The following is a 14,211-nucleotide window of genomic DNA, read 5'->3' as shown; positions in this document are numbered from 1 at the left end:
AAACAACTTGATCACTTGACATACATTTTTGAGAAGAATAATATCAGTGTTCCTGAGTCTATCAAACAAAGTTCGAATGAAGGGTCTAACAAGGAAAAAGAAAATAGCAAGGGGAAAGGAAAGGACAATGCCCTTTTTGCAGTTGCTTCCTCACCATCCACTTGGGTTCTTGATTCGGGTGCTTCACACCACATTGCTTCATCTAAGGAAGAACTTGCATCCTTGGAGCCCTGTACTATGCCTTCTATTTTGATGGGTGATAACACTCTTGTTGAGGTGTGTGGGAGAGGGTCTATTGATGTGGGGGATGGCACATTCCATGATGTTCCTTGTGTACCCTCATTGTCAACTAATCTCCTATCGGTACACCAGATCACTCCACAGGTTTAGGCAAGCGAGTTGAGTTCACTCCTAATTCAGTGGAGATATGTGAGTTGCACAATGATTCTACAGTTGCAGTTGGGAGAGCAGATCATCAGTCACGACTCTATATGTTTTCTCACTTCGTTCCTGATCCTCCTTTGACTGTTTCACTCACTCACTCTAATGATGTGAGCAGATTATGGCATGAGCGGTTTGGCCATCTTAACTTCCACTACTTGCATCAGCTTAACCAGCAGAGCATGGTCACAGGGTTGCCTTCTACTTTGACATTGGAGTCACTTGGAATACATGATAGGTCTTCTAATGGGTCAGATTCACTTGAGCAATCTTCTACCTCCACTTCTAATGCAGAGAGTGATTCAGAGGACTCACCTTCCTCTCCTAGTCATCATTTACAGGTTGATCATTCTCCTCTAGATTCTCCATCTTCTGGTCCACTTTGGGCTAGACAGACCTTGCAGTTTGCAGGTGATTGGGTTGGGGATCCATCAGACTACAAGCAGACTCATTCACAATTCCAGGATGCTCTACATATCTTCATTGCTACTGTCTCAAATCCACAATTCTTTCATGAGGCTTCTGGTATTTCTGAGTGGGATACAACTATGCAGGAAGAGTATAGTTCCTTGATGAGGAACCACACTTGGGATCTTGTCCCTTTTCCTAAGGGAAGAAAACTTGTTCGATGTAAGTGGATCTACCGGACAAAATTTGCAAGCTTTGCGGGAGGTGCAAGATGCTTCATCTTTTGGGGGTTCCTCTTCCTCTCACTTGGAGTCCTAATTTTCTTTGGGGAGTCTCTTTTCTCTCTCTTTTGGGGGAATTTTATGTACATGGGTACCTCATCAAGCTTGACTTGCCGGGACCCATTTCTACATCCACCTAAGCTTCGCTTATGGGGGGGTGTTAGTGTAGTTTTTTATTTTTCCTATTTTGCTAAGTTTTTCCTACACTTTTAGTAATCTCGCTTAGGTTAATAAAGCATGTCTTATTAGGTGAATGGTTGTGAGATGCCACCTTCCTACATGTGAGCATCCATTAGCTATCTTGGGAAGATACTTTTCTATCTTTAGTCCGATAGATGGTTGCTCCTCATTGGTTGGTGTTGCCACCTCCTCCCTCTTCCTAGCCTATATAAACATGCTACCTGGCTTGTATTTGCATTGTCATGTCCCTTTTGTAGCGACATAATTCCTACGGTAGATTTGCCTATCATCGACTCTCATAGGCAAATGATTTTGGACAGAGAGTCATTCTGTTGCCAGAAGATTACATTCTTGCTCTCAGAGAGTTATAATCCAGTAAGTGGGGCCTACTTGTTCCAATGTCGAATTAAGATTGTACTTTTAACTTTATAAAGTTATTTATTTAATTTTATAAAGTCAATTAATAATTAAGTACATTATAAAAAATTATTATAACAAGATGTTCTAGAAGCTTCCAGCGACTTCTCAAAAAGTAAATAAATAGAGGGCAGGGGGTACCCATTGAAAGCAAGCGGTTTTGAGGATTCTACTTCTATTTCAGTTGGAGCAATTTGTAGTCATTTGGTCTGCAAATTCTCAATTTATCTTTGGGAACGAAAACTCCCATTGATAAGCAATTTTGAGGGTGTGGAATATCACCTGAATTATTGCAGATTGGAAGTGACGTTACAGTCATTTCATCAGGACAGAATCTGTGGCCGAAGGCCAATTTTGAGGATCATTGATCATTGGAAGATTAGCTAGAGCGGAATTAATTGCCATCTACACAAATCATTGCAGAACTGGAGAATTTCGAAAGGAAGCTGGAAGCACATTTTTACTCATAACTTCTTATTGCAAGGGAATTTGAATTTATGATTGAGAGGGGTTATACATTAACCCTAGGCGTTTCAAACCATACCAAATTCGGCACCCAATACCAAGCAGATTAATTTATAGCAGGGTCGTACAGAAACAGAGCCGTACTGAGGTTCAGGTCACAAATTTGCCACAAACTGTTGAGAGTTTCAATTTAAGCTTTTAAGGGATTACCTAACATCTCTTGGCGATTCAGTCCATGCTAGTTTTGGCGCTGTTTTTGGAGGGGTGAGCATTATATAACAATTGCACAGGGCCGTACAGGTACGGCAGTATTAACAGGTCAAGAAGAGCAGGCCGAAACTGATCAGTGGTCTCAACCCTATCATTATTCATGCCATATGAAATCGCAGGGACTTAGCACTCAGTCTGGAACAGAACTGTGCCTTCATAGCTGATCCACGTGTCATGCGATTTGGGGCATTGTCTTCCTTGCCATCCGGAGGACTCAGTTCATACTGGAATAAGCACTGTTTGAAGATTGCAAATTACCCAAAATAATCGCAAAGGTCTGTTCGGCTTAGAGTTTACCTCAGCAATTGCGCAACGCTGACATTTCCAGGTTCTTGTGCTAAAATTGTTTGCATATTAATTTTAAGACTAGGCCAAGGACATAACTGAGTAATCATTCATTGTAATAAACAGACATATGAAGGTGAAAATAATAGTTGTTTTCAGTATTCAGCATTAAGGCAAATTTTTTAAGTTTACAGCTATACCACTATTTTTCTTGCCAATTGTTTGTGAATTTGTCTCAGTTAGTGTAATACGTTTGGGCATCATTTATCAACAAATCGTTAGTTCTGTGAACAATTCCCTATAATCAGGAAATTACCTCCTGCAGTAGTATTCAGTACATGCCCAGTTTTGACAAAATTCATAGTACAATATTTTTCCATAGCACAGTTCAGATTGCAAGACAGGTGTTTGACGGATTGTCTTAGTTTAGCATTGGTTCTTTAAGTGACCTTTATAGTAAGGGTCATCACATGCATCTCTTGTTTTTGCATCCTCTTAATGCTATTTTGCTTCCAGCATTTGCATTACTCTCTTGGAGACTAACTCTATGATGCTATTTTGATTTTGTATCATTTGCATTCATAGTTTAGATATTTATTCTTTGCACTAGTTTTCTGGGTTATTAATCTTATCAGATTCTAACAGAGGCAACCTTAAAAGAGAGGAAGCATATAGAGGATATGATTCAGTCAACCTTTGGTAATCTTGATCATATTAATCCAGAGGGAGTAAACCACGTTATAATGGATTCACTAATGATATAAATTTGGAATACACAGATTGCAAGATGTACGTAATATAAGTTTAATCAAAAGATCAAACAAATACCTTTGCATGAACAAAGTAAATTTGAGTTGTTGTGAGATGTTAATGAAGCTTTTAAGAATTCATTTGAACCATCTACGAGTCTCTCTTTGATGAATGAAACTCGATGTATGAGTTGTAGATTCATTCATGTGGCACAATCATACTCAATCCAAATAATGGTGTATTGTGGACGAGTTTGAGAAAATGGAAGGACATGTTTGCTACTACTGTTAAGCTAAATAATGTTTGGACCTTCAATGGATGAAAAGGGCAAAATGGAACTTAGAAAGGAGTTGTCATATTTGATACAAAATTGTTCAACAATATAAGAATGAATGGGAATTTTACATTGTGAGGGGGATAATAGTCAATGTTACATTCCCACTTGAACCTATTTTAGAGGGGAGATGTTCCATTCTCAAATAATCTATGAAGACAATTTATGAATCTTCATGTGTAGATAAGTATTCTTATCTTTCATATTTATCTACTCTTTGTAGTCTCTCTCTTATTTGTAATTCTATACATACTATAAGGGATATTTGCCTTGATCTTTTCCTTTGTGTTTGACAATATTCTTACAGGAAAAGGTCGGTACTTTACATATGCTACCAATATTGTGCAGACTCAATCTAATGATAGTAGCTCCAAAGACCTTGATGATCAAGATGGATGAAGTGAGGCTCTTGAAGCAAACATCCTTGATGATTAAAATTATGAGATCATTCTACATTAAGAGGGAGTGTGACACTTCTTCTAAGGCAATGCATGAGCTTAGAAAATTGATACTCAGAGGGAGTCTAGAAATACATGTGGGTGACTGCATGGTTTGTGATGGGCCCACTCCTATGTATATCATGAGGAAGTGATGACTTCTCACCAAGGAATTAGATATCAGATTCAGAGTGAGTCTGACAAGAATCCTTGAGCAAGAGAGTTTCTGAGGAAGTAACTATAGGACCTGACTTCCTAGGATCAATGTTCAGAGGGAGAAATTTTGAGATGCAATCCTTTGCGGATGATATCTTTTCTATGAGGAGAACTTCTAAGAGAAATTCTTTGTAATTGGCTCTCCTCTATGAGAGAAAAGTGTGAGGTGAAAACCCTTCTTCCACCCTTTAGTAGCAGCTATGGTGGGTCCACCCTCTGACTTGGTTCATGGTGGATATCACATGAGTTACTACATGATGTTGTGATTATGTCATGAAAGGTGACAATTTTTCATCGATATATATATTTAGAGGGGAGCTATTGAAAGGTGATGATCTTATCAATAGTTGGACCTATTATCATAAAAGACTGTATTAAGTTGTTGTCTCGGAGTGCCAGAAGTTATGATAACAAACAGAAGGTAACTATTGAAAGGTGATGATCTTATCAGTAGTAGACCTATCTCCTAACACCAAAATGTGTTGGAGCAAGTGTTAAATCATGGTTCTTCGGGCTGGCTTTTGCGAGACACCATGAAAGTTGTTATGGTTCTTCATATTTGATCCTATCGGACACCATAACTTAAATCTATCAAAGACCACACTTAAGGTGGAATGCAAATGTTGTAATCATACTTTAAATCTCTCTTTGGTAAAGAGGGATTGTTGAGAAATTTAGCCTCATAGTAAATTGAAACAAATTCCATATATAATATATGCGAATATGTGTTAGTTGATGTATTTTTGTTGATATCTGTAAATATCAAATTGAGATGATATATCTCCATATGCTTGAGAGCATATTGTTTTTCATAACAAATCCTCCCTAGCTAAGAGTGAATGTTAAGATTATAGCTATAGTCAGATTGATTTAATCTTAAGATGCAATGTTGATACCATAGTTTTAAAAAACTATGATATAATGCTAATATCGTGAGATATTGCGAGGAAAACTGCAAGCCGATATAATTGTCAAATAAATCGCCGACGATATTTTGAAAAAATCGCACCGCATTTGGGATGAAAAAATTACAATTTTTTGATCAAAAAACTGCTAATTAAGTCAACTTGCAAAACAATAAAGTTTTCTAAAAAATGTTTAGAGTTTTTTCATTTTCCTGTAGGATGTGACAGCTAACAAAAGGGCTGCAATGGCTGTTGAGGAAAGGCACGATTACTTAGGACTATTAAGCCACACAAATTCAGACTGCAGAGAAAATCTAGAAGCAGAGATTCAAACATAGGAACTATTTTGACAATATGCCTCAAACATGCCATCACATGAAGTGTTGATTGTCGGATACACACATAATGGTTTTTCTCTTTAACAGGTTATAGAAAGCATTTTTGGAAATTTAATGTAAGTTTGTCTAAGTATGCCAAATTTTATCCCCAATGAATGACTTGGAAAGTCAACGCATAGTAGTGAAATGTCCTCATATACACATCACAATTATGCTCCTATATACACATCAACATCACTATATATATTTTTATAGAGCTATAAGTTGTAAATTTATATAAGTAATGAATTGATGATTATGAGTTTATAGATAAGTTTATAATATAGAAATTTTAATTTATTTGAACTGGGTTTGTAAATTTATAATACAGATTCATAATACTATTATATTATATATTAATACTAAAATTGTATACTATTATATATTAATAAATTCATTATAGAGAGTTATAAATTAGTATTTGTATATCTAATAAATTATAACATTGTATATTTATTCTTAATGCTACTATGCATACACATTGTTTATTAACAGCATTTATAAGTTCATAGTGTTTATAAATTCATTATAGAGAACAAGTATATTTATTTATAGTCTTCATAATTATTTATTAATATATATCTATAAAAATTATATATTTTCAAATGTTCAATAAAAGTGCCAATTTATTGCCGATTTTTTGGTGATCCCGAGCTTTTCAAAAAAATTGAGCAAGCCAAGATATTGTCGAAATTGAGTTTTTCAACTATGGTTGATACATACATACATACATATAATACTATCAATAATATTATATTATATTTTATATGTACAAATATATATTTTATATAATTATATATATAACAAGAGCTCTTGGAAGAGCTTGAATCCCTGCCTTTGTAGTTAATGAAGTTAATGATTCATATTTTAATGATAGATTAAAAAATCATTTATTCTTTAGACCATATGGATGTAATAGTCAAAGACATACAATATTTTTGAAAAGAGAAGTTATAAATTTTTAAAAAATTAATTTAGATTTTTTATTAATATTTTAAATTTTAGCTTTATAGAATAATGTGGCGACTAGCCTTTGTCTAAAAATATAGAACTCAATGTAATGCATTGTAAAATACGAGATTTGAATTAATAGATTTTTAACCAAGAAAATTTAAGATTTTTAGAATTTTATTACATAAGTTAAATTTAGAAATTAATCTGTTAATTTTATTTTTATTAATATATTCTAAAGTCTATATATATAGTGCAATACAACTCTTAATAGCAATAGGATATTTTAATAAAAAATCAAATTTAATAATTTACAATGAATACTGATTTATATAAAACTAATTTTTAAAATAATTTAAAATATATTAACATTTTTAAAAACTATTTTCAAAACTAAAAAATTGTGATAATTAATACTGATTAGACATTATTTTTGTTGTGGAAAATAAAAACATTACTTTTTTGAAAATCTAATGAACTTGTGACAAATGTGGAAAAGATAAAATTGTAATTAATAATGAACTTGTCACAAATATGGAAAAGATGAAGTTGTAATTAATGAATTCATTAATGCATGTTAGAAAATATTTGTATTTTTGTTGGAGAAAATTGAATTTTCTCCCTAAGAAAATAGTCATTAGCCAATTGAGAAAATAAGATTTTTGTGTTCATAAATAGATTTAAAAATATACAAGCATATAACTTTAGATATAACTTTAGGAGTAGAACAATTGTTACCTAAAAAATTAATAGATGGGGGGCAAAAAAAAAATACAATAGTTCCCTGCCTTTAAAACGCAGGGACTAATAACTATTATACATATATATAAATCATATATTATATTGTGATATATATTAACTAATAATTATTAGTCATGAAGACATGTCTCTTCATGAGACATGTCTCCTACTCTTTATATTTATAATAGTTTGGGATCTGCATTTGAAATATATCAATTATAATGGCAATATTATTACATTTGCAAAGATTCTAAAATTTAACATTTTTTCCCTTTGAGGGAGTCGCTTATTGTTTTCTTCTCATTTCTTTATTCCTCTTCTATAAATTCTCCATAGCTTTGCACCTTCCCTTTCTCTTCCTTCCACCTTTTTTGCATAAAGTTCTCCCCCTTTTTATATCTCATGTTTGAGGGAGTCACACCTTTTCACTTCATGCCTTTTTGAACCTTCATTAACTTAACTAAATTTAATTATGTTATATTTTAATTTACTATTTCATATTTTTTATTTGAGATTTTATTTTTATTCTTTTATATTATAATCTTATCATTATTATTTAGTATTGGTTCTTATTTATGTTAAGTAACAGAATTTGCACCCGGTACTAAATTGAATGAGTTCAGTAATTCTAGTATAACATATGATGTTCCCGTTCCCCCGCAGTTGAAATAAATAAAGGAATGATGGTGTACGCACTATTGCAAAAGACAGTACAGCTGAGTTAAAAAGGTCGTACGGTACTAAGGAGAATAAATGCTAGCTAAAGGAGTTGTTAGTACGGTACGCTACAGGATACCGTATGATAGTGGAAGCAATGTACAGTGGCAATGTCTTAGTCGTACATTAACTTAGAATGCAGTACGGTGACTACAGTTGCAGGCCATACAATACCCACAGTTAACTACAAGATGTCTGTACGGTGACAAGGTGTTCGTACAGTAGGAAGCTACTAGGCAGTACAGTAAATGGGACAGTCTCAGGTATGGTTGTACGGTAAGTATAGGATGGAGTGGAGGTGTGGTGTGAGGGCCAAGAAGGCCTTATGGTAGGTAGACCGTACAATATAAACAAATGTAATCAGTGTGAGGCCGTGCGGTATGCAGGGGCAGACTTGCTGTGAGGAAAATGCTATGAAGGTCGTACGATACTAAGTGTGGCGAGTCGCAGATGGACTAGGAAAGGGAAATGATCATAAATCTGCAACTTAAACTATTAATTCCAAATACATCAGACAATGCCAAACAAGAATTGAGATTTGAACACAACCAACCTTCAATTAATATTTGTCAAAAGATGGTGCTCTGATTTGCCAGATCTGAGCAAAGTATTACATGCAATGGAATAGGGTGAGGCTTGAATCCCACCAAAACCGCATAAGCCAAAAAGGGAAGATCTTTCACTTTCGAAATGGGAGACAAATCCAGAACTCCAACAAGAATTCACAGTACCAAGAAATAATCCAAAATGCATACCTATGACTACCTATATGTCGTGCTTAAATACCTGTCGGGAAAACCTTTCGAGGGTGTACAAAGATAGTCAACGGCCAAACTTAACTATGGAAACAATTAAATTAGAAATGGGTCCGAGATATATTAAATCAATCGCTCCATTAACAAAGGTTAATTAAATACATTTATTTTATGACAGGGATATTACATAACATGGGAATCACTTCGATGTGGCACATGCAATTCAAGTGAGACCTCCGATTTCTAGGCCAGTTCCTATCAAATGCTTTACTTAAAACTTGAAAAAAATTATGAGGGAAAGGGATAGAACGATAAAGGAAAACAAAAACTAAACCTATGGTGATGCTCCTAAAGTTCGAATCAGTGATATTCAGAGAACTTTAACACTTGAAAACCATAAAACAATTTTCAAATTCACACAACCTGCCTAACACATGCATGCACATAAATATTTTGCAAAAAGCTTAGAATGGATATCTAATCAGTAAAGGAAAATTGATCTTTCACAATAGAGAACACATTACATTGACTCTACACAACCTGCAACCTGTGTCATACATTTATCACAGAAAAGGCACAAAAGTGAGACAAAATTGAATGGAAACTAAGGCTTTCACTAATAGTTTAATCAAATCACATGAACGCAACTTTGCAAATGACAAGAAGATGATAAAAATTATGCCAAAATAGTCTTCAAGGTAGCTTCAGAAAATCATAAACTAAGCTACAAAATTATACAGAAATTCTGCTCAAACAACCAAGAAAATCACTAAGAGCCCAAAAATTGCATAAGAGAGAACTCCCTAACAGATGAGCCATACCCCTCTCAAGTAAAAACTCCAACTCCACTTTTTGTGGTCAAATGCAACAAGAAAACCCTCAAAATAGGACACTCCACTCTTCAAAATGAAATCCAAAACAAGGTAAAAGCCACCTCAAATCATCAAGACGCTTTTGACTCACCTAAACCTCCCCAAAAACACTCCCAGTGTTCATAAATGGCTTCTAAAAAGTAGGAGAATGAAAGATCCCTAATGGATCTCTTCTGCTGATCTGCTGTAATTTTATATTTTTAAATCTGTTTTCCTGTTTATTTATGTTTTCTTGCAGAACTAGACAGAAGTGCAGAAAGGTTTGTTTATTTTTTATGGTTTTATAACATAGAAAGGAATAGGGAATAGCAAAAATGAAACAACACTGAAATAAATAAGTATTCAGTAAAAAATCAAAATTATTGCAAACCGTACCAGGCAGATTTGTCTGAATTATAGAGCCAAGCAATAAATCCAATGCATTTCCCAAAGCTCACATACAAATTTGATGTCAAATTGGAAGGTGAAGATTGTTCATGAATCCAGCATACATTTGGAGGTGAATACAAGCAATACTCTATACACCACGTGGTGTATCTGCTGCAAATGGCATCCAACAGGCTGCAATGAACCACGTCCCAACTAGACAGATGATATGCCATGCTGAAACCCCAATGAGAATTGATGCCTCTGTCCTTAATCACCACGCACAATGCCTAAGAGATTCGGTGTCAAAGATTGTTGAGGGCTACGTCCCAGCCAATCACTAACCTGGGGTTTGCGTCCCAAACTAGAAATCGCCCATTCAAAGCAAATTCATAAACAAGTTGTCAAATATGCAAAAGATGATCTTAGAATGAAGCTTCTATCTCCTTATAATCCCTCTCAATTGCAAATCGAACCCTAAGTGTCTCCAAGTGGCGTTGGGTAGTGAAAGTGTTATAATTTCTTATTTTAAAGTGGTCATGTTACTAGAAAATGACCTTTTTCCTCATAGACAGAAATTTGTTCACTGAATTGCCCTGAGACCAAAGAGAAAGATTTAGAGATTCTAAGACCTTTCCAACGAGCTATCACACCATAGGATGCGCATCCAGATGAGGCCAAAAACCCCTTATTGCTCCAAAATGGCTAATAACTTAGCCTTATTTAATTATTAAATGCTAACTTAAGAAATATTAAAAATATAACCCAAATAGCCACAAAATGCCCAACTGACATCACAAACCATAAAATCACCCTGTCACCTGTCTGTGACTGAAGTCGAAAATCAAGGATCCACTGGCAGTCTCATCCCTAAAATCTAGGGATGCTCATAAAATTTAGGAAACAAGCCCTATGCCTCTGAAACTGAACCCAAAGAGTAATCTCATGGAGACCCAACCCTTGGCAAGATCATACCTCCTAAAAAGTAGGAACTGCCTCCTAAAAAAAAGGAACATCTCCCAACTGATCAATAACTGCCAGAACATCAAGTCCCCAACACTAAATAACCATACCGGGTCTCTATCCAACCCTGTCAGCCTACAAGACCCCATAATAAGCTGACTCACATGTCTCTGCTAGACTGAGCTAAAAGAGGGGACATGACAAAGAAAGTCAAATTCAACCTTCCTAAATTGACTCCAGAACTCCTAGATAGACTTCTTCAAATGTGATGACAAAGCCCATAAACTCTCCTATTGATATTTAAAAACACACTATGTCATCAGAATTGGTTATTTTAGCCATGTATTTTGGTCCTTTTAGAAAAGAACATATTAATAAGTAATTACAACTTATAAAACCATTGTAATTAAATGTTAATTTACAATATAATTTATAAAGGTAAATACTATTATTAACACTAACTAATATTAATGTTTTCGTCCTGAAAAAAAAAACATTAACATTAGTTACTATTGATAATAATATAATACATTTCTAATGGCACATGATATGAGCGTGAAAAATTATTAAAACTGACCAAGAGCAATATACTATGGAATTCAAAAAAAAAACATTTGGTTGCAACTGAAAGCTCCCGGACCCGAAATGTCTATTAAATTTGTTTAAGGGCATGAAGCCCATTGCTTTAATGGAAGAAATCACCACTTTGCTCGGCAATTTTTATTTCTTTTAACTTGCATCTGAGTAAATGAGGGTTCCAAAACCCTAGTCTTCCGTCTGATATCTTAGAGCTTGGTCTGTTTAATGGAACTTCACATTGACATCAAGCTGTTGAAGCAGTTTGGGTCGCCATATGTACAGGAAGATATAAATTTCTTGAAGTCCTCCTCAAATATTGAACTCTTTTCCCATGAATACTAGTTACTTACCAAGAATTTTTGAGAACTCATTGAGAAATAACATCAACTGTGAAATTCTTTAGCAGATTTTGATGGGGAAAGTTGAGGGTATGTACGACTTTCTGAGCACTCTTCTTTCCTTGTTTTACCTTCCATGAATAATGAAAGTTGCTTTCTCTGTAATAAGCTTTATTTTCTAATATTCTGGATTATTCTGGACACCCTTATTAAATGAACTTCAGCAATGATCTTTCTGTTTACAGACTAAATGATTGAACACGCCCTTAAAAGGATTCTTAGATTTTCTGCCATTTTCATGTCATGGCTTGTCATTTCTCTTGAATATCTAGCTGTATAACTATATATATTATAAAACAGCGGCTCTAGAACAGCCCATAAATCTCAGTCTATCCCTTAACATTTCACATTGGCTAGGATCATGCCCGGCTTATCTTACAGCCTTGGGTAACTATTTCTTACAGACGTTTTCCCTCCTCTCAAAATATTCATGATGGAAAATGTGTAATCTATTGCTAACTGTAGCTTCAAAGTTGCCATGCTTTGCCCTTGCTTCAGCTATACAAATCTGAGTATTTTCTCTGTTACAGAGCCTGTTGCATTTCATGTTGGCTCTTACCTCAAACTTGAAGACCTTCATTTTCATTTTTACTAAAACCACAAAGTGCTCAACCTGTGCTTGGAATTGTTGCATATCTCTACTGTAGCAGATTACTAAGTTTAAGCATGTCATATATGTGAATTTTTGTAATACATATCTGTAGCAGATCCCGTTATATTTTATTTTACTTGCACAGGTATCTTTGGTTCTCAACAAGCATCTTAAATAGCTTTCACTACAGTCCCTCTCAGCCATGAATTTACCTGCTTCCTATCATGAATCCTTAACTTTGAATCTATGCAACGCATGCTTATGTTGAATATAAAAAGCATACAACTTTAAGATCATAGCATTTGTCTTAAATGTAATGATAATAATGATAATGCATACATGATTCCTTTGCTCACGTTGTTGATTTCATTCATCAAATATTTATGTTTTCTTTCTCATGTTTTTGTCTCTTTTGATAACACTGTTGCTTTTCTTCTTTCTATAATAGCTCCATTCCTTCACCTTTATAGGCACGCCGGGCTCGATAACCCTCGTGGGAGCCTACGGTTATATCCACGTAACAATTAGAGATAGAAGGCTACACACGAAATAAACATGTTACCAATAACATTTGATCTGATTGTTTGCCTTGACTTTTGTTTGTGGATGTACTTGCTTTATGGAAATGTACAGCATAAGAGTAGCATTGATGTTTTATATATGAGATGAGATGCTCTATCATTGCTTAGATCCATTGGATCTAACACTTTTTCCTTTTGTGAATGCAGGATTTGGAGGTCGAAAGCAGATGTGGTTCGGGGCAGCGAATAGGCAGAATTGGACCAATGCGAAACAGCCAATCATTACCAACAATGACTGGTGCCTTATGACCTTCTTTACTCTATGTTTCTTTCTTTTATGCTATGTATTTTCATAGAGTAAGAAAGTGTATCAGCAAACTCTAGGGGCCACTGTCACGGTCAATTGTGTGAGAGGACTTACTTTCAGCATTACATTTCATTTCATCATTTGTGAATATCAATTCATCTATTTTTTAATACAAGGACATTCTTGTGTGAAATGAATGGCATTCATGCACTTTTTCCAATCTTCGTGATTAAATTTTACACGTGCAAAATTTAAGTAACAATCTCAACAAGGGGACATAAGATACCATGCCACATAGTTTGGTGAAATAATGGCCTTTTAATACAAGTCTTGGCTATGATTGTGCAAGATAATCTTTAAATAGTTCTAAAGGATGTCACTTCTTTCCCCATGGGTCTATAGGCACAAGTGCTTTCTCGTGAGGGATAGGTTTTCCTTGTAATATAAATGCTTAGAAAATGTAAATCATTTGTTTTTTAGTAATACAAGATACATTTCTTCAACAAAAAAAGCACTTACTCAAAACAATAGAAGAAGTGGGATTTTTAGATCCAAAATCTTCAATTTCAAGCTCGTCACCCTGTACAAATCAAAGCACCTACTCAAAACAAAAGAAGAAGTGGGATTTTTAGATCCAAAATCTTCAATTTCAAGCTCATCACAAACCTGTACAAATCAAAACA

At 34.6% G+C, this 14,211-nt stretch overlaps 1 protein-coding gene across 4 annotated transcripts in view; it reads right to left on the bottom strand.

Moving 5' to 3' along the window:
• LOC149562339 (endonuclease III homolog 1, chloroplastic-like) overlaps nucleotides 1-14,211 on the bottom strand; it is a 178,499-nt gene that overhangs the window by 63,504 nt on the left and 100,784 nt on the right. For 2 of the 4 annotated variants that reach the window (XR_016363918.1, XM_089825863.1), the window contains exon 6: nucleotides 14,131-14,194. Coding sequence is in view for 2 of the 4 variants with exons in the window: in XM_089825863.1 (XP_089681989.1) it covers nucleotides 14,131-14,194 (64 nt within the window). In the remaining 2 variants the exon portion in view is untranslated. Of the gene's footprint in view, nucleotides 1-14,047; nucleotides 14,109-14,130; nucleotides 14,195-14,211 lie in introns of all 4 variants that reach the window. The other 2 variants (XR_016363919.1, XM_089825864.1) reach the window with 1 other exon arrangement.

Source organism: Cupressus sempervirens, chromosome 4, assembly GCF_028749045.1.
Source record: "Cupressus sempervirens isolate cs-2001-9-10 chromosome 4, ASM2874904v1, whole genome shotgun sequence".
Lineage (NCBI taxonomy): Eukaryota > Viridiplantae > Streptophyta > Pinopsida > Cupressales > Cupressaceae > Cupressus > Cupressus sempervirens.
This window is presented reverse-complemented; position numbering and strand designations above follow the sequence as displayed.